The 22,158-nt window shown below is 54.9% G+C and overlaps 9 protein-coding genes across 9 annotated transcripts; 5 read left to right on the top strand and 4 right to left on the bottom strand.

The window, feature by feature from the left end:
* The first annotated feature begins 1,115 nt into the window (after window positions 1-1,115).
* On the top strand, window positions 1,116-3,683 carry IWZ02DRAFT_451916 (uncharacterized protein). The gene is made up of 5 exons (XM_066767551.1): window positions 1,116-1,413; window positions 1,505-1,674; window positions 1,771-1,900; window positions 1,949-2,317; window positions 2,376-3,683. Exons 1-5 carry the CDS (start codon window positions 1,186-1,188, stop codon window positions 3,294-3,296), a joined length of 1,818 nt encoding a protein of 605 aa, XP_066622128.1. The 5' UTR covers window positions 1,116-1,185; the 3' UTR covers window positions 3,297-3,683.
* Window positions 3,684-4,066: 383 nt separating this feature from the next.
* On the bottom strand, window positions 4,067-5,010 carry IWZ02DRAFT_490670 (uncharacterized protein; the record flags this gene model as incomplete). The annotated part of the gene is made up of 2 exons (XM_066769680.1): window positions 4,067-4,594; window positions 4,645-5,010. 2 exons carry the CDS (start codon window positions 5,008-5,010, stop codon window positions 4,067-4,069), a joined length of 894 nt encoding a protein of 297 aa, XP_066622127.1.
* Window positions 5,011-5,182: 172 nt separating this feature from the next.
* On the top strand, window positions 5,183-6,107 carry IWZ02DRAFT_377863 (uncharacterized protein; the record flags this gene model as incomplete). Its single annotated transcript, XM_066764968.1, has 3 exons — window positions 5,183-5,482; window positions 5,582-5,768; window positions 5,824-6,107. The coding sequence occupies 3 exons, from the start codon at window positions 5,183-5,185 to the stop codon at window positions 6,105-6,107; spliced, it is 771 nt and encodes a 256-aa protein (XP_066622126.1).
* A 461-nt stretch (window positions 6,108-6,568) lies between these two features.
* IWZ02DRAFT_269880 (uncharacterized protein) lies at window positions 6,569-7,633 on the top strand. The gene is made up of 3 exons (XM_066763465.1): window positions 6,569-7,153; window positions 7,234-7,429; window positions 7,508-7,633. Exons 1-3 carry the CDS (start codon window positions 6,731-6,733, stop codon window positions 7,552-7,554), a joined length of 666 nt encoding a protein of 221 aa, XP_066622125.1. The 5' UTR covers window positions 6,569-6,730; the 3' UTR covers window positions 7,555-7,633.
* Window positions 7,233-9,543, top strand: IWZ02DRAFT_451905 (major facilitator superfamily domain-containing protein). Its single transcript, XM_066767550.1, has 3 exons — window positions 7,233-8,163; window positions 8,231-8,659; window positions 8,709-9,543. Exons 1-3 carry the CDS (start codon window positions 7,648-7,650, stop codon window positions 9,351-9,353), a joined length of 1,590 nt encoding a protein of 529 aa, XP_066622124.1. The 5' UTR covers window positions 7,233-7,647; the 3' UTR covers window positions 9,354-9,543.
* A 606-nt stretch (window positions 9,544-10,149) lies between these two features.
* IWZ02DRAFT_419860 (acyltransferase-domain-containing protein) lies at window positions 10,150-12,466 on the bottom strand. The gene is made up of 4 exons (XM_066765824.1): window positions 11,916-12,466; window positions 11,610-11,853; window positions 11,120-11,565; window positions 10,150-11,060 (listed from the first exon to the last, which is right to left on the bottom strand). Exons 1-4 carry the CDS (start codon window positions 12,110-12,112, stop codon window positions 10,625-10,627), a joined length of 1,323 nt encoding a protein of 440 aa, XP_066622123.1. The 5' UTR covers window positions 12,113-12,466; the 3' UTR covers window positions 10,150-10,624.
* A 5-nt stretch (window positions 12,467-12,471) lies between these two features.
* IWZ02DRAFT_419858 (ATP-NAD kinase-like domain-containing protein) lies at window positions 12,472-14,316 on the top strand. Its single transcript, XM_066765823.1, has 2 exons — window positions 12,472-12,800; window positions 12,847-14,316. Exons 1-2 carry the CDS (start codon window positions 12,686-12,688, stop codon window positions 14,094-14,096), a joined length of 1,365 nt encoding a protein of 454 aa, XP_066622122.1. The 5' UTR covers window positions 12,472-12,685; the 3' UTR covers window positions 14,097-14,316.
* A 1,209-nt stretch (window positions 14,317-15,525) lies between these two features.
* On the bottom strand, window positions 15,526-16,037 carry IWZ02DRAFT_482000 (uncharacterized protein; the record flags this gene model as incomplete). Its single annotated transcript, XM_066769136.1, has 1 exon — window positions 15,526-16,037. The coding sequence occupies exon 1, from the start codon at window positions 15,853-15,855 to the stop codon at window positions 15,526-15,528; it is 330 nt and encodes a 109-aa protein (XP_066622121.1). The 5' UTR covers window positions 15,856-16,037.
* An 852-nt stretch (window positions 16,038-16,889) lies between these two features.
* On the bottom strand, window positions 16,890-22,095 carry IWZ02DRAFT_378911 (ATP-dependent bile acid permease-like protein; the record flags this gene model as incomplete). The annotated part of the gene is made up of 3 exons (XM_066765016.1): window positions 16,890-17,584; window positions 17,631-21,973; window positions 22,031-22,095. 3 exons carry the CDS (start codon window positions 22,093-22,095, stop codon window positions 16,890-16,892), a joined length of 5,103 nt encoding a protein of 1,700 aa, XP_066622120.1.
* Between the last annotated feature and the right edge of the window lie 63 nt (window positions 22,096-22,158).

The following is a 22,158-nucleotide window of genomic DNA, read 5'->3' as shown; positions in this document are numbered from 1 at the left end:
CGTCCTTCTCAGCTCCATAACGTCCGTCAAAACAAAGCACAAGCTTCCAGGTATTTCTAATTTTGGCTGTCTCTCTCCTACGAACTTCCATCTGTCCTTTGGGGCCGACCTTTGGTTGCTTGTCGCAGGATCAGGACTCCTGGGGCAGGCGTTGTGGAACGAAAATCGGTCGCAATTTTGCCGAGGAGGCCCAAGACCGCAAGATTATCTAGGATCGTCAAATCTGCCCGCCCACATCGTCAATCAAGACAGTGCAAGCAGAATCTTGCGCCAGCTCTAAATGGTGGCCGTCAAAAGGGACGGCCTCGCTACCGCCGGCTGTCGTCGCCAGTAGACTCTGGATGTAGATTTGAGGAGGATGCCCACAAGTGTTCCACCCGACTCCAAATATCAAGTCTGTCAACATTGAGATCCAACGCGCTCACTAATGCGCTGCAAAAACAAAAAAAAGCAATGGTGCGTTAAGCTTTGCCAGTGCAGACACGGCTTGCAAACGCGCACTCCAACCACATGCCCTGTTCTCAGCAAGCTCGAGCAAGCGACGAATCCTGCACCAATCAATGTGACGGTCTTTTCATCACAAAGCGCATCACGCTTACGGGATCGCAGAGTTTGGTAAAAAAAAAAAAACTGCTGACGAGGGACAGCCGCTAGTAGTATTGATGGATCTTGGGCGCTCGGCTACTGGGCGCCAGGCGCTTCCACCTGTCCACGAAAATCAGCAGCAGAGCATCATCGCCTCACCAAGTTGGCGATGCGTAGAGCGCTTCAACGCAATCCATAAGAGAAAGAGCGGGAGGCTTTCGTAGGCATAGTCTGGGCTGCGTGCGACGGACTATGACTGCGCGCAAGATTGTCGATCGTCACCATACACCTATGAAGCATCAAGAAAGGTGTTAGACGCCAGGATAGATGGGCTATGTAAAGAGAACCAGCCCCTAATGCAACTGTAGACCATCTTTGTAGAAATGACCGAATGAGCTTTGAAAAACACGGCTATTCATATGCATGCCTTTCATATGCTAAGCCTTGGGCCCTACAAGCCAATCATGTAATCTTATCGCTGGCTGGCGTGTGGTGCTCCAATTAGTCCGGTGCGTTCTCGACTTGTGCTCAAAGCCGACCTCATCCTTACCTCCACAACCACCAACCTCACATCCACTGCCTCCCCACAACACCGCCACCATGAGCGACTCGGAGCTCTCGTCGGTGCTGTCGTCGCCTCCTCCAAGCGATGAGGAGCCTCAGCCTGCTGTCGGTCCGCTCGACAAATTCCTCAAAAAGCCCAACGGAAAGAAGAGAAAGAAGGGCGCTGTAGCCGACGCGCAACCACCAGCGAGCCCACCTACACAGAGGAAACGCCCGCCGTCGCCACCTCATGAGGAGGTTCTGGCCGACAATCCAGATATCGCTGTGAGTGCGAGGCGCGATTTGACACGTATTGACGCGAGAAACGCGTCGTCGTTGCAAAATGCTTCAGCTAACCTGACATACCGCATCATAGTTTATTGTAATGTTCCGTTCGCGCTTCAACGATGTCTTCCCTCCCAAATGTCCCCAGCTAGGACCCCAAGACGTTGAGAGGGGCATCGTCGACCCGGTTCCTTCACCGCAGGTCGAGAGCCTGCTTTGCGCCCTGCTTGGGCTCGCATTGAACCGCAAAAAGCCCGTCGAGTACGTCTCTCGCCCATATTCCGTCGCACCGCAGGGTCAAATGCCTAAGCTATCACTTGGGGTTATAAACAAAGCACGTGGCTGATGTGTACACAGAAAGGGACACTACGGTCGTGCGCTTGAGGACGCCATGTCTACGTACAGGAGCCAGTGGCCGCGGGCCTGGCGGGGCATCAATCCTCTGTCCGGTGGACGTTCATTCAACGCCATGACAACGCAGATGCGGGTAAGCACGTTGTTGAAATGGTCGCCGGGATTGCTAACGCGTTGAAAGCTGTCTGTTATGCGGGCCATCATATTGTGGAGTCTCCATGGTTCAGAGGCTGTCAGTACCACCATCAAGGAATCTTACAAACAATCGCGCCATGATGACGATTTGAACCAGCCATTGTCGGTGCAGCCATGGGGAGTCGATGGCGACAAGCGCCGATACTGGTTGATCGAAGGCAAGGACGACACGTCTTTCCGTCTGTATCGCGAAAGCAAGCCTGGCAAGGTCAATACAACATGGTGGAGCATTGCTGGTACAATCGATGAGCTCAGAGTTGTCGCAAAGAAGCTGTCAGAAGAGACTTCTCAGGCTTCTCGCCGGCTGAGCGAGAGAGTTCTTGCAGCCATCCCTCGTTTTGAGGCCACAGAGGAGGTAAGACCAAAGCCCCTGCGGACCAACGTCGCTGAACATATTCTGACATAACCGACAGAAGCGCAAGAGGCGCGAGTATAGAATGGCTCGGAAGGCTCAATTTGCTCGCCCTGAACCAGGCTTTTCTCTTTACGAAGGCCGCACTCGCGGCAAGCGGATGAGGTACACATTCTCCGAGGAGGAGGAAGACGCTTCGGACGCCCTGTCAACTCGCCGCTCGACCCGCCGCGGCACGCCTACAGAATCGAGACCAACTGTCACTGCTAGCGGTCGTCAGGTTAGGTCACGTCTTGGTGGCCTCTATGGGGAATCACTTCTGAGTGGAGCCGATCGCGATACTCCTGGCAGCGCAGACTACGACAGGTCCGGCACAGACGAACCCAGCGCACTTGGCCGATCAACGCGAGCGGGTCGTGCTGCTGCCCGAACTGGAAATGTGCCCCAGCGCAGCAATCGCAAGCATATTGACGGATACAACAGCATTGACGAGATGGACGACGAGGACGATGCAGATGACTGGGAAGGTGGAGATGACGAAGACGACTATCCGCAGCTGAATGATGACGCCGAGGAGTCGAACGGCATGAGCGAGGACGACTTTGATGATGAAATCGACGGCAGGAACAAGGGGAGCCTCGTCGTGACCCTCCGCATCGACAAGCTCCGCCTCGCTGCAGCTAGCAGCCCTCCCGCCGGTCCCAGCAGCCCCGCTCGGGTCGATGGGTTCCAGGAAAAAGAAGAAAAGATTTCTCCGGATGGCTTTGAGCAGGCTGCGCAGCCCATGGCCAAGCTGCCTTCTCCCCCGGTATCGATCAAAACTAAACCCGAGACCGAGCTGAATGGCTCTGTTGAGCAAACGGCTACGCTTGTGTCAAAGGCAAAGGAAAATGGCGTCCCTCAGCCACACCAAAACACGTCCGTCCCGCAGCACACGGTGCAACACGACGCCCCTGACGCCGCCATGGCGGATGTCCCCTAAGAACGTCTTGCGTGCTCCGACAATAATTTGATGCTCACTTCATCCGACAATCGGGGTGGATTTTCCCACAGCTTCTGCTCTTATTCTCCTTGTATCTTAACCGGAACGGCGAACAACGGAATAGCTTCTTCTTCTTCTGCTGCATGGAATGATGTAGACTTTTAGGTTTGACTTTGTGGTCTGGCGTCAAGCGGATGGTGCTACCAACGGTTTGAGGGTGGGAAGGAGGAATATGTCGCGTCTTCGACGAACAGATAGATGGTCGCAGGACTTGTCAGCCAAAAGAGGGAAATGAGGGATTGAGTTGTATGTCACGAATACCCGATAGACCTACCTCTGCAGTCGAAAATGGTTTGACGGGTCGAGATTAATTACTTTTGGTGCTGCTTGAGAGGGAATGCTTCCTGACATGGTGAATCATGAGATTCGTTTGACTGGACCAACTTTTCAAGGGCTCGGAGTTGAGGTTGAAGGCCAAGTCCAAACCCAAACTCGCCTCAGACTCCAGCACTTGACAAATATTCTCCTCAGTGAAGACGTTGGAATGATTTCTTCACTTGAGCTCGAGCAAGGTGAAATTCAAACCAAGTGAACACACTGTGTATCCGGCGGGACTTTTGATTGATATCTTTTCCATGACTAGCCTTTCGCTCTTCTCGCAAATGTTGACGTAAAACTGCCTCATTCCTCTACAAACCGGAATGACAGAGGGGTATCAGGGCCCGGAGCGCTCAAGACTCAAACACACTCGCAAAAGACAACCATCCACACTACCTCCGCTTGCCCTTCTTGCCGCTGGACTTGCCTCCTCCCCCACCCACGATATCCGCCACATCCTTACGACTCAAACTCAGCATTCCACCCCTAAACTTGCCGACGGCAGGCCCACCAACGCCCCTCTCGCGCCTCTTATCCGTCTTGGCCTCCCTCTTCTCCTTCTCCAGGATGATGCCGTTCTCGCGGGCATCATGACGGCGCTTCTGCTCGCGGCCCTTAGCCTTGGACGCCATGCCCTTGCGGTGCGACATGGGCATCTTTTCCTGCGCCAGCACCGAGTTCTTGGAGCCCAGCGACTGGAACCGCAGGTCCAGCGCCTTGACCCGGTTTTTGCCCTTTGGCCCGTCGAGCATCGAGCCTGATGACGCGTCGAGCAGGTGCGATTCTTGGAGGAGTCTCTGGAGTGCAAGGTCGTTTTTTAGGTTGGCGGATTCGGCCTCGTCGTCTGAGGGCGCATCGTCTTTGGCGGCTTTGCCAGGGGTCGGCTTGGGAGCGGTGGCTGATGATGGTGGTTTTGAAGACTGGATCCCGTGTTAGCATCGGCTGCACAGGGAGAGATGGAGAAGCGCACCATGAATGCTTTGAGTTGATCCTTGCTTACGCGCTCGTTGAAGCGAGGCCCGGAGACTTCAACAACCTCGACTTGGTTGTTCTTCCCGTCCTCAGAAATTCCTCCCCATTCCGAGTCCTCGCCGTCTCCCTGTTCTGATTCATCCTCTTCTCCACTCTCGCTCTCGCTGCCGTCTGGCGATTCTGCTTTTTTGTCCTCGGATTTACTCACGCCCTCGAGCGGCTTGAATTGCGCTTCGAACGCGCGGCGAAAGGCGTCGCGGACATCTTCAGAGTCTGATGGTTCCGGGGTGGGTGACTGTACGCGCTTTCTCGGAGCTTGCTTCTTCGTTTCTGTGCGCTTCCGCTTTCCGATTGCGACCCCCATGGCGAATGTGAGATTGCAAAGAAAGTAATGTTGGAAATATTTCTTGCCGGGTTGGACGAGGAAGCGGGTCATGGGCGGTGAACGTCGGCAGTATTTTGTCACCTCCGGCGCAACTCCGCATCTGGGCAGGACCGTGACTCTGCAGGCCATTGAATCCCTGGAGCTATTCGCCATGACGAAATTCCGACCGTGTATCGACCTCCACTCTGGTTCCGTCAAGCAGATCGTTGGCGGAACCCTCACGACGACCTCTTCCGACCTCAAGACGAACTATGTCTCCGAGCTGCCCGCAGGCCACTATGCGAAGCTATACAAGGACAATGGGTTGACTGGCGCGCATGTCATTATGCTTGGCCCTGGAAACGAAGAAGCGGCCACGGAGGCTGTCCAGGCGTGGTCATCGGGACTGCAGGTCGGCGGCGGCATCACGGATCAAAATGCTGCAAGGTGGATAGAGAAGGGTGCGGAGAAGGTGGGTCATTGTACATATTGCCGTGTCGAATGGCAGAAATCCTATCATTTCCGAGATATCTTTGCTTGTGCGTGCTGGAGGCTGATGGGAGGATAGTAGGTGATTATCACATCGTACCTCTTCCCCTCCGGAAAGTTCTCCCGCGAACGCCTCGAAGCCGTCCTGGCAGCTCTGGGCGGCGACAAGAACAAGCTCGTCATCGACTTGAGCTGTCGGCGCAAGGGAGACACTTGGTTTGTGGCCATGAATAAATGGCAGACAATTACAGATATGGAGCTTCACCAAGGTAATTACCCATTTTGCGATTTCTCAAAGGTCGATATGTCTGACGTGAAGTCTAGAATCCATGTCTCTCCTGGAGCCCTACTGCTCAGAATTCCTCATCCATGCCGCAGATAATGAGGGTCTGCAGCAAGGAATCGACCGCGAGCTCGTTCGCAAACTTGCTGAGTGGTGTTCCATTCCCGTCACATATGCCGGCGGCGGCAGGAGTCTGGAGGACCTCGACGCGGTCAAAGAGCTCAGCAACGGCAAGATCGATTTGACCATTGGGAGCGCATTGGACATTTTTGGCGGCAGCAGCGTCAAGTTTGCTGACTGCGTTGCGTGGAACTCCAAGCAGTGAAGGCTCGAGAACGTCCCTTGTGGACAGAGGTAACCCTGGACGGGCCGTCGGGACCCGGCACGGACTTGGGATCCACTGAGTTGGGTCTTTTCAGGTGTTGAGCGCAGATTTATTCTAAGGCCCTGACGAAAACCCGGGGGCTGAAAAGCAAGGTTGAAAACCATATGCCTGTTGAACCGGGACAGGAATGCTCTGCGTCACCAGGAATGGTATGTACATACGCAAGAAGGAATAAACAAAACCAGAAGGCAGTAGCAGGGGCAACCCAAAAAAGGATTTCCGCATTCCAAAAGTCCATGTTGATTTAATGCACTTGTTAGCCTGTCTACCTATTTACTAGTCACAAACCAGCGCAACAGGAAGCGGACACGACGACCATTTTCTATCGACGTCTCAGAATAGTACTTTTCGGCCAGTTTGGCTTTCATTTGGTCGTTGACTAGCCTCAGAAGCTGTAGCAACGGGCAGTCAGTCCATCCGCATGGGGGGTTGATGGTGGCCGGAATGTGTCACAGGTTTCTCTCAATGGGCATTTGATGTTGCTGAACAGACAAATCAGTGTCTTTTCAAGTACGGCATTTAATGTCCAGATAGCAGTTAGAATTGCTGGCTAGAAATTGAGGATGAGGAATAGTCTTCAACGTATCAATCCACCCCAGCAAGCCGAACAGATGGCAAACAAAGCATCTTTCATTCTCCCAGCCTCGTCGTCGCACACATCACAGCATCTCCACGCACGCACGGTCCCGAAGGCAAGCAAGGGCGCCGCCACCACAGACAGACATGGACCCCACGCGATACCCTCCAGGTCAAGCTGCATGCATGCAACTTCAATCGTCTACGCTAGGACTCTTGGCCATGTAGCGGTCTTGGCCCGCACTTGGCTCGCTCTTTTTGCCAGACATTTGACCACCTGTGCCGTCGTTAGGGTCGGCCAAAAGCCGACGCTGTCTCGATTCCGGGTCCAGCTGGCCAAGTCGTGGCGACGGATCTGGACCGCTCTGGCCGAAGGGGCATCCAGCAGACGGCGTCAAGATGATGACATGGTGAGATCCGTAGATGCGGACATGGTGTTGAGACACGGTTGTTCGCTCGCGCGGCGTGGCTGACGGCCGTTCCTGTCCAGTGTCTACTACCCCCACATGTCGGCTCGCCATCTGCGGGCTTGATGGGAGATGACGGCGCGCGAATTTGGAAATGGGGCTTTGCAGCTGGCTACCAGATGGAAAGCTTGAGAAGAAGGTCAACCCGCAGTCAAGACGACGGACTGTCCCGTAGCGCCCGGATGCGCATGGCTGACGTCACAGACGCCAACGTCTACCGTAGGTACTCGTCGCGTCGAACGACCTTCGACTTCTCTTTTTTTGGCTTCGACCTGTCTAATGCGCTTTCTTCAACAGTCTTCTCTCTCCCTTTCCAACCTTGGTACTCTCCCCGTGTCCTTTGATCGCGTCTTGCCCGCCCGCAGCTAGACAATTAATTGCCACTCGTTGCTTGTCATTTTCGAATCTTGTACAACGGAGCCTCCCAATTCGCCTCCATGGCACATTCTGCTCCTTTATGGCAGAAACTCGCCAATACACTGCAGTTGACGTGGTTCTCCGACTACTCTACACCACCTCTCGGTCTAAAATGGCGCACCAACTCTGTGTTCATCATCAGCACCGTAGCCATTGGACTCTTCACCGATCTCTTTCTGTACGGCCTCATTGTCCCCATCCTCCCATTCATGCTGGAAGACCGAGTCGGCATACCGCAGTCGCAGGTCCAGTCCTGGGTCTCCGGCCTCCTCACAGCATATGCCGCGGCCAGCGTGCTGTTCTCTCCCATGGCCGGCTTCTTGGCAGATCGTGTCAGCACGCGACAAGCCCCATTTCTGCTTGGCCTAGTGAGCCTGCTCATCGCCACGATGCTTTTGTTTGTCGGACAGAGTATCGCTGTTTTGGTCGTCGCACGAGTGTTGCAGGGCATAAGTGCTGCTGTTGTGTGGACCATTGGATTGGCACTCTGTTTGGAGACGGTTGGGAGCGACAACTTGGGCAAGACCATTGGCTCGGTGAGTAAATCCCTAGCAGTGGAAATCTTGTTGCTATCGACAAGTGGTAAGAGCTGACATGGTGTAGATTTTCAGCTTCATCTCGGTGGGAAATCTCGCGGCGCCCGTTTTAGGTGGCGTCCTGTATCAAAAGAGTGGATATGCTGGAGTTTTCGGAATAGGCTTCGCACTTCTGGCTGTTGATTTCACCATGCGACTCTTAGTCATCGAAAAGAAGGTGGCTGCCAGATACGAAACTCAGGACCCGACTCAGGGCGACCTCCAGCAGACGCTTAGCCATGATGAAGATCATGCTGAGGACCAAGAGCCGAACGAGGGTGCCACTGAAGAAACGTCTTTGCTCGGTAAAAAGGAGGCGGAACAGTACAAGATATCTCCTGACCAGCCAGCCATCGCGCGAAAAGTCAAGCTCCTCCCTTGTCTCAAAGATCCGAGCCTTGTAACCGCCTTCATTGTGTCTGGTATACAGGCGACGATTCTGGGTACCTTTGATGCAGTAAGTCTCCCAAAAGCCTCTCCAATATATCTCTTCTGAACCGAATTAGACGATCCCCACCGTCGCCGAACAATACTACAACTTCCCAGCACTCAAAGCTGGACTCCTCTTCCTCCCCTTGGGCGTATCGGATTTCCTTCTAGGCCCCGTGTTTGGCTGGGCCGTCGACCGCTTCGGCACCAAACCCATCGCGACGCTCTCCTACCTATACCTCGTCCCAATCCTGCTGCTCCTTCGACTTCCCAAACCTTGCCCCTCTGCCTCTTCCACCTCGCCTAGCCAGCTCTTCGAAGCTGCAGCCAGCACCGCCGCGGCATCTTCATGCACCGACCAAAAGAAGCAAATCGCCATCTGGGCCTCGCTGCTCTTCCTCGCGGGGGCCGGTCTCGCTGGCACGTCCGCTCCAAGCATCGTCGAAGCTGGATCCGTGGTGAAGAAGTTTCACGAGCAGAACCCTACGTTTTTCGGTGCTGATGGCCCGTATGCGCAGTTGTATGGCGTCAGCAGCATGGTGTTTAGCGCTGGCTTGACGATTGGCCCGCTGTTGGCGGGCACGCTCAAGGACAGCATTGGCTATGGAAACATGAATGCCGTTGTGGCAGGCATTAGTGCGGTGACTGCGGTGTTGGCTTTTGTCTATATCGGACGGCCTTTGAGGTTAAGGGCGTGGAGTAGAGGACGGACTGGAGCTTGAAAACGGCCGAGGAGTTCACTCGGGAGTTGCAGATGGAAACATGGAGCGCTTGCTTTGAAAGAGGAACAAAATCCCGTGCAGGCGTTGCGGACAGGCGCCACATGTCAGAATCGGTACATATAAAAGTTCATAGCCATGTCACGAATCGAGCAGGTCTCGCTCGGAATCTCGACTACACATTTTGCTGCAACGGCTTCTCCCTTTCCAAGCATCTCAGATCCACAAGCCATGACTTCAACAGGCACGGGGCAGTGAAACAAAAAAAAAAAAAAAACAAAGCGCTAGGCTTACTGACTTTGGCCTCTTTCCACAATCTGCTTACCTTCGCACTCGCACTGCTTTGCCAATCTAGTGGTCATTGGGAATCGGGGTTAGAGATGGAGACGATCACCATTGCCTGTCATTCGAAATGCGTTTCCGAGGAGAAGAAATGGTGACAACGATCGTGCTTCAGCGCTGAACCTGGTCTTGGTACACGCAGACCTCGACGCCAAATCAAGCTCGCTGAAGAGACGGATCGACCCGTCCTCCAAGTCTTGCTTTTGCTAGCCGCGACATCACACACACACACACACACACACACACACACACACACGGGCACCGAGTCAGCACTCGGCACGTGTCAGCGTCCCCAGAAGTGGTCACAGCACAGAGACAAGTGCGTGTGCTGTGTGCTGTCGCCACTTCAATCGACTCACGTTTGTTCGTTTGTTCGTTTGTATGTTTGTTGTGTGGAAAAGCATGGACAGTGGTTGACCGAATAGTCCATTGAGCACCGGCTCTGCCTCGCGTGAGGCCTCCCTACCTACCTACCTACCTACCTACCTACTCCTGAAGCAGGTCATCTTGTATTCGTGCGCCGATCAAGCAATCACTCATGCAAGCAAGCAAGCAGCTGCGTCTACACCCAAAGAATCCCTCAGACAAAGGACCAAACCAAACTCAAGCAGCATTCGCGGACCAACCCAAGAGCAAAAAGAGAAGCGAAAAACCGAACCAAGTTCCCAGCCAAACAAACAGCCAAAAAACTAGCTTTCCGCCCATCATCATTCGTATCCCATGAATGGCAGCAAGAGCAGTCGACCGACATGCAAAATTCAAAGGAACTACAAAACTGGGTATGTGTGCGGGTCTTTGGTGGGGAGACACAACAGCGGCGGCGGCCCGTGGTTTTGTCCTACAATGACCATGCTGCCTGTTTCGCCAGACTCCTTGTATTCCCAAACGACGACAAGACAGGAACGATTAGATTCAATTAGGGCAGCGGTGTCTCATGCTCCCACAATCCTGGCAACTAATCTGATCATCTTGACCGCCACGTTGACGACCAAAACGGCGGCAGCCCCTGGAACAAAGATTTGCAGGAACTCGACCGGGTTGCCGGGCCGCACTTCTGTTTCAATATAGCCACGATTTTTTCTCTCCTCGCTCTTGTCCAGCTTGGGCATGCCATTAAGCCGTGGTCCTGCGACTTCATAGCGCACACCCTCGGGGTCTGCCGGGAAGCGGCCAGTCTGGAGATATTGCTCGAGCAGGTCGTCCTTTTCGCGCCAGCGAGCAAGGACCCACTTTTCAAATTCGGTAGGGGAATCAAGGGGCATATCCTTGACGGCGAACCGGCGCCAGTACATGTTGACGGAGCGAGGTGGACGGCCTTCAAAGTAGGTCGATTTCAGGGTGAAGAGGTCCTGGCCGTATTCCCCGCGGCTAGATGCACGATTAGATTTTGAAAAAGCGGAGATGATTTGCGCCGTTGAGACACTTACGGGACCCCCTCATACGCCATCGTGCAGTCATAGACCCACTCGACCGAGTCTTTCATCTCCTGCAGACAATAGAGCAATCCAGTGCTCCGGGGCAGCATGGCGTGCCTCAGGTCTGGCTGGTTCGTCTTTGCCGCCCATCTCGCGCTCGAGTCCCTCCCATTATTTGACAGATTTGTGCCTTCTGGAAAGATGAGCAACCACATGGGATCGAGTTCTTGCTTGCCCGACAGAGGGCCCTGGTGTCGCGCCTTGAGCTTCTGCAAGCGGTGCTGGAAGCGGGGCTTGTCGTTGGCCCACTTGCGCGAGAGGAAGATGAAGCTGAAGAATTGCATCCCGTTGCCGATTATGGGAATATATTTGAGAGACTCTTTGAGGATAATGTAAATGTGGCCATGCATGCGCGCAGTGTAGGCACTCCACCACAGATAAAGCCAGTCGGTGTAAATCTGATTTCTTAGTCCAGCACTCTAGATTTTGAGGGCATGCTCACCTGGTGGTTTGCTACGAGAATCATGCGATCTGGAAAGTCGCATTCCAGCCTGCCATCTTCTGTTTGTCTTAGCTGTCCGCGCACACTCTCGTCGCCGCTCACGCGCACGACGGTGGGGCTCCACCACTGGGTCATGGTGGTGATGAGTAGGCCGAAGTGTTGCTTGGTGACGGCCATCCAGGCATAGTACAAGTCTTTGTTGAAGAAGTATAGAGGAACGCCAAGGAATTGGCTGACATTGATGCTAAGGCCGAGCAACGAGGTTAAGAAAGTCCTAGGAGCAAGTAAGCATGGGTTTACACTCACCACAGGCAGCTGCCGAGGAAGTAGAGGCCGAACAGTGACATGCGCAACGCCTGCATGGCCCCACCATGTTTGACGGGCCCAGCGGGGTGCTGCAAGGACAGCGCCGTGTCGGCTGTCCCATGCCGCTGTAGATCCTCTGGAGGTATAGGTTTGGGTTCGAGAGGGTGGTGTCTTTGTTTGAGGCCGTTGGAGTCCATGAGGGGCGGGTCGAGGTTGTGGACGCGGCGGAGGGTAGGGCTAAGAATAAAAAGAGGTGGGCGGTGAGCGTCGCGTGAGCAGTTGAAGCGTGAGTCGTGGGGTTGTTCGTGACTGTTGTAGGAATGGCGAGGCGTCAGGCCGGGGGCGACGGCATGATACGAATAAAAGGGAGAAGAGAGAGGAGGGGAAGGTCGCGGAGCTCCGAAGAAAGCTGTCGAGAGAGAGAGAGAGAGAGAGAGAGAGAGAGAGAGGGAGGGAGAGAGAGGGAGAGAGAGAAAGTGGGCGACGAGCGCCGGAAGTCGCGGTGTTGGTGATGTGGGCGTGTTCTAGTCCAGTGGTGGAGATGGAGCTTTGGCCAGCCCAGGCTTGCTTGACATCAGACATCAACAGCCTCAACACCAAGCCTCGCACCACATGCAGAGCTCCCTCCCGTCTGCCGCGCAACCTCGCACAAAACATGGGCGCCCCCTGCCCCCGCAGCTGCCATATCCCCGCCCTTCCATGCTCTCCCTGAGCCTCCTCTGACCCGACTCGACCTGACCTGGCCTGACCTCGACACCGAGCGAGAGAAAATGCTGCGCTTGCGGCCCTTTGCCCGCGCCTTTTCGACCACCACCCGACGCCGCGACATTGTCCAGCTGCCTCGCCCCGACGCCCTTCCTGCGAGGATATTTCCCTCCTTCCAAGGTACTTGTCGCGCCATTCTGCTCATCTTGCGCTCACACAACCCCAGCCAACCACCAAAATGATCTCCTCGGCGTCCAGTGGCCCGCGCCGCTCCGCAACGTCCTTGTCATGAAGAAGGAAGAGTCGCCTAATATCACCGAATCTCTCGTCGAATTCAGCTACCACCTCCAAAATACATATCCTTCTGTAAACCTCATTTTCGAGCCAAGCGTCGCTAGCGCCGTCCACACCGAGCTTCCCTCGCCCGTCTATTCATTGCCGCAGCAGAATAGCGAGGCCCAGAAAGTATTGCAGGAGAATGTAGATCTCATCACAACTCTGGGAGGCGACGGGACGATTCTACATGCCGCCAGTCTCTACGGCCGCGTACAGCGCGTGCCTCCCATCTTGGCATTCAGCATGGGCACCCTTGGCTTTCTGGGAGAGTGGAAGTTTGGAGAATACAAGCGGGCATTCCGCGACGTCTACATGTCGGGTGCAAGCGCCGCGTTGGAACAGACGCTGGAAAGAAACTATCCCGACGACGTCCCATCTGCGCCTCCAACCAACCCAGAGGAGGATCCTTGGGCCCCGTTTCGCGGCAAATTCATGGGACCCAACCGCCACGCGCGCATACTGCTCCGCCATCGACTCCAAGTCTCTGTACATCCTCCGTCTCCCCCAAGCGCCAGCTCTTCCTCAAAGTCGGCCAAAACCCCATTGACCCTTGCAACCGCCAAAACCCTTGCTCAGCGCAAACTACAAGCGCCTCAGCCTCTGTACGCCCTCAATGAGATTATCATGCATCGCGGCCGCGCGCCGCATCTCTGCCACATTTCCATCTCGGTCAACGGGCGTCATCTGACGGACGCCATCGCAGATGGTCTCATTGTCGCATCGCCCACAGGCAGTACCGCCTACTCGCTCAGTTCTGGAGGGTGTATCGTCCACCCGCTGGTCTCGAGTCTGGTTCTGACGCCCATTTGCCCGCGCAGTTTGAGTTTTCGGCCTCTGGTGCTACCGTCAAATGCAGAAGTCGTTTTGCGCGTGGCGGAGAAGAACAGGAGCGAGGGTGTCGACGTCAGCGTCGACGGGCAGCGGCTTGAGGAGCCGTTGGGCAGAGGCGGCGAGGTGCGAATCACGGGCGAGGACGTGGGGCTGGCTGGATTCAGAGGCGGAGGCAGAGGCGAGGTCCAGGGCGGCGTACCTAGCATCGTGCGTGGATTGAGCGGAGTCCAGGAGAAGGGAGAGGATCACTGGGTTGGTGGTCTGAATGGCTTGCTCAAGTTCAACTACCCCTTCGGCGACGGCATTTAATTCATTTTGCAAAAATGGGATATGAAAAGAAAGGGATAGGCGCTTAGGTTTGATCATCGTGTGCGGAGCAAGAGCTGGTAGAATCATCCCATTTACGGCCGATTTCTCTCTCTTAGTTTACGACTTGTACTAGATGGGCATGTAGCATGGCATGGACGCGTCACCAAATAGAAATACCCCGATATTCCTTTCTCTCAGTCGAATTCAAACCTCCGAGGAGTGGTTCCAAAAGTCGTGCACGGCACACACAGAAAACAAGATGCGTGAGATGATAGGGAGCATACGTGTCAGCGGTCTGGAAGGCAACAGGAAGCATTCAAGCCAACCCCCATCACCACAAGGTTGAGAATTGGGAGCACCCCAAGGCCTCATTCGCCGAGTGCCACGACTTTTGCTACCAAGGCTGCCGCTGCCGCTGCCGCTCGCTCGGTCAGTCAGTCAGTCACTCATGACGCAATGCCGACGGTGGTGAAGAGCATTGGATGATAATAGTGCTGCTCTTCATGAGGACACAGAGCGAGAGATGTAAAAGTCGACAGAGGAATGACCATTCAACAGGCAAGCAGAGGATCCTGCCGGCCGCGAGAGACAAACCAGCAAAGTTATCGAACGCGTCACAGTGTGTCGTCAGAGCAGTAGCTTCCCGTCGAGCGTTCCGCGTGTCGATTGATTCTGCCCCTTGGTCTGCAGAGGAAAGGAGTTCTGTCGCCGGTCGGAGGAGCTTTTATACCCCTGCTGTGCCAGAAATAGCACATGTTGCAGAGCACATGTTGTCTTGCGCATGATTCGCGCGCCTCCTCCAGCAGGCTTGTGAGTCCTGGACCGAGCTTTGGACTCGAAGGTATAAGAGTCGTTATCTGTGTCGCTTTTCAACGATTACAAGTAAGCTGCACGGCGCCGAAGCAGAAGTTAGCTTCTGGCACGACAAGACTTGGCTTTGGTTCCTCGGAAATGGTCACTGAAGAGTTACTTGGCCGTGGAGTGTTGCGGGACACAGGAGTATCTGATCCAGGGGTGAGCAGCACGGCGCCGCGTTGGCACAATCCGACAACAGTGTTGTTGGTCACGATCAACACACAACGAAGGAGCAAATGATTGAATGGCATCAACATGTCTCAATTACTAAAAACCCCCAGGGGTCAAAGACCGCGCTAGGAAACCCACCCGCCCGGGCTTTTGGCGACGCGAGCAGCCCTGACTCGCAGCTTCTCCTTCGCTTCCAAAGACCGTGAGGTCCGAGCATGGGGTATGAGAAAAAGAAAATGGTAGATGGTAGGTAGATATGACTAGATGTGAAATAGATTGGTAAGAGGTAGGGGGCTGAGGACTCAACATCGCCCGCCACTTCCAGGGACAGAGTCCAAGGATGGGAATTGGGCGATGGAGTAGCGAGGAGGGTGGTGAAGGAGGAGGAGGAGGGGCTGAGGACTCAACATCGCCCGCCACTTCCAGGGACAGAGTCCAAGGATGGGAATTGGGCGATGGAGTAGCGAGGAGGGTGGTGAAGGAGGAGGAGGAGGGGCTGAGGACTCAACATCGCCCGCCACTTCCAAGGACAGAGTCCGAGGATGGGAATTGGGCGACGGAGTAGCGAGGAGGATGGTGAAGAAGAAGGAGGAGGAGGAGGAGGGGCTGAGGACTCAACATCGCCCGCCACTTCCAAGGACAGAGTTCGAGGATGGGAATTGGGCGATGGAGTAGCGAGGAGGAGGAGGAGGAGGAGCAGGAGGAGGAGGAGCAGGAGGAGGAGGTGGCACATCGCCCGCCGCTTCCAAGGACAGAGTCCGAGGATGGGAATTGGGCGATGGCAAAGTAGGTAGGTAGGTAAGTAGATGAAGATGTAGATGGCCGATATGAGAAGAAATACAAAAGAGATGGTGAGGAGGTAGGTGGGTGATCCCCCGCCGCTTCCAAGGACAGAGTCCGAGGATGGGATTTGGGGGATGGAGGAAAGAAGAGGAGGACTGGGGGAACAAAGCTTTTTATACTCGGGGACAGGGCGCTAGAGTAGGTAAGCAGCAGGGGCGCGCGCAGTCACCCGGTTGTTGGGGGTGCGAGTAGTAGCTGTCGGCCCAAAGTCCACAAAGGGTAGTAGTAGACTTGGTCGTTGGAATTATGGAACAGAGACAAATTCTTCGTGTTGAGTACCAGGGCATGGCTTGGTAGTTAACCAAGGGTCATGCATGGCACACCCAAGGTAGGAAACAGGCAACCAAGGAGCAGTCGTGTCACTCAAAGACTGCGGATAGACAATAGGGGGGCAGTCCAGACGTTGCGTGCGCCGCGACTCTAGGCTTAATGGGAATATTGATAGAGCGGTAGAAGAGGACGGGAGTCAAATTAACACTAAGAATAAGACCACCGACCTACCGAACCACCACCTATCCTTCTATCCAAGGAAATCCTCTCCTATGCAGCCGAGTTTACTTCCGCCAGCGACGGTGCCACCCGCGTCAAGCACAAAAAAGCCCGACGTAGCGCTGCTGTCTTCTTTCCTTTCCTCCCTCTGCCCCGCTTATTTCGCTCTCCCCCGTCCTTCTCAACAATAGTTACCATAGAAACAGAACAATGACAAGAGAAACCCATACCAGACAGAGGCCAGAGCGCAGGTGAGAACAGTAGAAGGAAAAGCTTTACCTATCCACACCACACTCCATTCTTCCTCTTAGCCCCTGTCCGTCCGTCCGTCCCTTGGTCTATAGTTAGGGTACAGTCGCGTTTACTACAACAGTCAAAAGGGGAACGGGGTCAGTATCCAATTCCTCTGCATGTACAGCCACGACGACAACGACCCTACTCATCCCTTGCTGCCGCCTTCGCTGCCTTGACCCTCGCCTCACTTGCCCTCTTCGCGTCCTTCTCTAACACCGTAAGGTCGCCGCTCATCTCACACATGCCACGGAAGACGCCCTTCTTCTGGCGGACCAGGTCCCAAGGGTCGCCGTACTCGACGACTTCGCCGCGGTCGAGGACGAGCACCTTGTCGTAGTCGATGATAGTCTGCAGGCGATGCGCAATAGTGATGGTCGTGTTGCGAATCTCGCGAATCGTCTCTTGGATCTTGGCGTCGGTTCCGTAGTCGATGGACGCAGTCGCTTCGTCCATAAGCAGCACCTTGGGCGCCTTGAGCAGTGCGCGCGCCAGACAGAGCAGCTGCCGCTGGCCCTGCGAGAGGTTGGTGCCAGACTCGGCCACAACCGAAGATAGGTTGAGGAACATGTTTTTGTTGTCCGGCAGCAGGTCTGTCGTACTCGAAGCGGGCGTAGCGGCGATGCTGCTGTTGCCATTTTTGCCTCTTGCTGGCGAACCCTTGGGGACGTCGAGCTTGTTCGTGCTGCCCGACGGCGACGGCGGACGCGTCGTGTTTGCTGACGTCGTGGCTGAGCCCACCAGTTGCACACGGCGGAGGGCGGTGAAGATTTCTTCGTCGGTAAAGAGGTCGAAAGGATCGAGATTGCTGCGTATTGTGCCGCTAAAGAGCGTGGGATCTGTGCCGAATTAGCCTACGTCTTTCAAATGGGGATAAAAACTCACCTTGCGGGACCATGACAATATTCTCCCGCAAATCCTGCAGACCAATCAAGCCAATGTCGACGTCGTCGACGAGGATCTTTCCTTCTTCGGCTTCCAGAGCTCGGAATAGGGCAAGGGCCAAAGAACTCTTGCCAGCACCTGTACGACCAACAACACCCACCTTTTCTCCCGGAAGAATCTTGAAGGTGATGCGCTTGAGCACAAAGTCAAAATCTTGTCTGTAGCGAGTGCTGTATCCGATGAACTCGACGGCACCCTTGCTCGGCCAGTTGGCCGGAGGCCTGTTTTCCTCAATGACTGGCGGAGCCTCTTGATCTACATCCAAATATTCCTTGATGCGTTCCACCGAGTTCATGTTTTGCTCGTTGGCGGCGTACAGGCGGACAAACCAGAGTACGTTGTCGGTGAAGGTCACAGCATAGGTCATGGCAAGACCGGCGGCACCAGCATCCAGCTTGCCTATGCTCATGATGACAAACACGCCGGCAAAAAAGGAAACCATGGAGCCAATGACATCAACACGGAATGCGAGCCATCTGTTAGCGGCCCAGAGGTAGATGAAAGGTCTGTTGTGCGTGTTGATGCGGCCGAGATTCTCGCGGATGAACCGACGTTCATCACCGTAGGCACGGATGGTGGTCATGCCTGACAAGGTCTCTCCGAATTGTTGGTAGAGCGGGCTGCGCTGGACCGATTCTAGACGCTTTAGGTCGCGGGACGAGTTGATATAAAACATGCCAATCAGGAAGAACAGGGCAGTGATGAAGGTGCCAGCGAGCAAGAAGGCAGGGATGATGACGGAGATGAGGACGACGACGGTAATGATGGAAGCCAAGCAGTGGACCACGCCAATCGCGACGGGCGCAATCTCCTGATCAATGGATTCGATATCCTTGGAGAACCTGTTCATGAGCTGACCCAGGGGAGTTTGGTCAAAGAAGCGGAACTTGGCGTGCATGACTGACTGGACAAGACGTTCATGAATCCTGCGAGACGCGGCCAGGGATCCGGCAAAGAGAACACCTTCTCTAACCAGCGTGATGATGCAAAACATGACGCCGAGGCACGCGTAGACAACGAGATAGTAGCCGGCATTGACGTAAGCGTGGCCGCCAGAAGTCATCGATGTTTGGAACCCGTCATTGACCGCATGGTCGGGCTGTGATTGGGAGAACCACGGAATCGGCCAGATACATGTTCCACTGGTCAAGCAGGATCCGATCCCGTTGGCAGTGCCCAAATGAGTAATGTGTTCCGGATGCTTTTCGGCGCCCAAGATGCCGACCTGTTTAACCTGGTAGGCATTGGCCCACTGTCGGATCCAGACGTTTGTTGACACCGAAGCCCCTTGCTGGGCAGCAAAGACGGCAAAGGCGGCCAGCCAGTACCACCAGGTGCCCATGGATTTGAGGTACATGACGATGATGCTCATCTTGACGCCGCCAACTGCCTTGGTCTCCTCTTGGGTGTCTGGCTTCTTTTCCTTGGCAACTGTTCCATTGGCATTTCCGTTGGTGTTGCCGTTTGCGTGGCCATTTTCTCCCATGGCTTCCTCGCCTCCAACATCAGAAGGCACTCGTGATGCAATGCGCGAGGGTCCGCGCGACACGGGTCGTGATTTGGAGAGGTCCTCGCTGAGCTTTCCGGAATCAATGACTTCGGTGGGCGTGCCCTGAGCAGCAATCTTGCCATTGTCGAGGACGATGGCAAACTCGGAGTGAGGCAGGCAGAGAGAGACATTGTGAGTGACCAAGACGCAAGTCCTGTTGTACATGAGGGGACCCAGCAGGGCCTGGTCAAAGATCCACTTGGCCGTGTGCGAATCGACAGCACTAAGGACGTCGTCCAGCAGCACATGACGGGCCTTGCTGTAGAGTGCACGAGCGAGAGAGATGCGCTGCTTTTGGCCTCCAGACAAGGTGACTCCCTTTTCGCCAACGAGCGTCTGATCCCCAGCATCAAGAATCTCCAAGTCCCTCTGAAGCGAGCAAGCAATGAGTACATTCTTGTATCGCTTCGGGTCAAAGGGGCTGTTGAAGACAATGTTCTCCTTGATGGTGCCATTCATCAGCCACGCCTGCTGAGCACAGTACGCAACGCTTTCCGTGAGGCCAGTCTCGGGGTCGGGAATCAAGTCCTCGCGACAACGTGCGCCCGGCAGAGATACTTTTCCGTCAACCAGAGTCATCTCGCCGAGCAGGGCCATTAGCAGGGAAGTCTTGCCGCATCCAGTAGGTCCTACAATGACGTTGAGGTGTCCAATGTGGAATCTGAAGTCTAGATCCATCAGCTTGAAAGCATCGTCAACATCGCCCTCGTCCGACTCGCCGGTACCCCAGCTAAAGGTGCCATGCTCAAATCCAATGATAGGGTCGCCATTTTCGTCCGTGCTCTCGTCTTTGAGCTGCCTGTACTTGTCCGTTTCCGGCTCGTTGAGATACTCCTCGATGCGATCCACGGAGACCTTGGATTCTTGAACGTGCGCGACCATGTCTGCGAGCTGGTCGAGCGGGATGCGGAGGAGCTGGAAGAGTGAGAGCGACGTGAATGCTACCGATGGAATGAGATCCTTCTTCTCTACGGTAGTGTAGACTAGGAATGACAAGAACGTGATGATGATTGGGGCACCGGACCAGACCGTGGCGGCAGTGGCCCACCACTGGTATCTCCGGCGAAGGTGCCGGAGCTCGGCGGCGCGCTTCTCATCGACCTGGGCCTTGAAGCGCGCTTCCCAGGCAAAGTACTTGATGATCCGGATGTTGGACAGGATTTCATTGGTAGTGTTGATACGGGCATCTGTGGCTGCGAGAATTTGCTTCTGAATGGAAGAGAACTTCTTTGAGATGAGCATGTTGACAGGCAAGAGTAAGATCATGGTGCAAATGCCAGCAATTGAGCTCCAACCGAGGATGCGGTACAGCAGGGCCACCGAAACGACGACTTGAACCGGAGTGCTCGCCCAAAGAAAATGAAGATAGGCCGAAATCTCAGCAACCTTGAAAGAGTCCACAGCCATAAGGTTGATGATGGCGCCCGAAGTGACCTGAGACTCTGCAACATTGGCGCTCTTCGTGGTTCCAGACTTGGTCTTGCCCCGGCGCAAGGACAACATGCGCTTCAATTTTTGGCGCTTTGATTCTGTCCATTCGAGATCACGCTTCTCGCCCAGAATCTTGTCCGCACCAGAAGCGGCTCTGCGCTTGAGCGCCTTGGCATAGATTTCTCCAATGATGATGGCGCGAAGTCGAATGCAAATCTTGCGGCCAATCCACAGTGCCTGTCCGTCTGCCAATGCAGAAATGACACCAGACAAGAAGAGCAGAATGACGTAGAACCAAGCAGCATTCTTGGGCGTCGTACTTGGATTCTCGACGTACTCGAGGATGAGCTTGAGGAGAATGGTGGGTGCGAACAAGAAGGCGCCAGAGCACGCGGCCCATGCGGCCTGAATCAGGAGACCGCGGCGGAAGTAGCGGAGGAGATGCCACGCGAGGGCCTGCGTCTTTTTGAATTGCCGATAGCTGGCCAGAATGGCTGCCGACTTGTCCTTGGCGGGAAGATTCCACACGTCCGTCAGCTCAAGGGTCCGTTTCCATCCGCGGAGCACGAGGGAGTCGACCCAGGCAAAAGTGGCCAGTGACAGCACGCTTGCGGTAGCTTCCTTGGAGGGTTGGATTTCTCCTTCGTATTCCAGTTCGACGGCACGGTTACCTTTGCGCGAGAGGAGCGCAATCACGGCCAGCAAGGTGTTGACACAGAAATCTGCAGTGGTCAAGTGCCTGGCCAGCGTGGAGGGAGGATAAATCAGGACCGAGCGGAACAGAAGAATGCCTATTAGCCATTGCCAGATGTAGATAAATGCCGTGTGATACCACAGACGAGGAAACGAGAACCTGTTCAAATTGGAGAACAAGAGTCGCGCCGACGCCAGTGCGGTGACGTAGCCCCAGACGACGACGCCAGCGATGCCCGCAGTCCGATTTCCCTGGCCAGTTACTAGCTCTGCGACGTGAATGGCCAATTCCCCAAGGACAGCGACCTCTTCTACGACGACCAAGAGCACTTCGCCGCGCGGCTTATCCATCTCGACGACCGAGTCATTTGTAATGGTGGGGACCAGGGCGAGGTCGGCGTTGCGGTCGAGCTCGTCTTCGGTTTCGGACTCATCTTGGAGAAGATTTGCAGTCCTCGCAGAATGTTGGTTGGAAAAAGAATTGCGCCACGAGTCAAGAGGATCGTAGGGCGTGGGCTTGCGTGATTGTCTCCATGACCGAAGCAGCTGCGAGGACAGGTAGAGGGCCGAGATGGCGCATGCTAAGAGGGGCAAAAGTGTCTCGAGATAGCTGTTTGAGGGAGGTTAGAGTCAGCGTAGAGCTAGACGCAGGGCAATGGGAACGTACTCTTGCAGGAAGCAGCGGGAAAAGTCATCTGTGCCCCAGACTGGACCTTTGCAGTTGGCGAACATGTTATGGTTGAGCCAGCCAATGGTGCAATCAGGCTGGGCGGCGCACAACCTCTGACAAAAGAC

Source organism: Phyllosticta citriasiana (assembly GCF_038021145.1).
Source record: "Phyllosticta citriasiana strain CBS 120426 chromosome Unknown IWZ02scaffold_7, whole genome shotgun sequence".
Taxonomy (NCBI): Eukaryota; Fungi; Ascomycota; class Dothideomycetes; order Botryosphaeriales; family Phyllostictaceae; genus Phyllosticta; species Phyllosticta citriasiana.
This window is presented reverse-complemented; position numbering and strand designations above follow the sequence as displayed.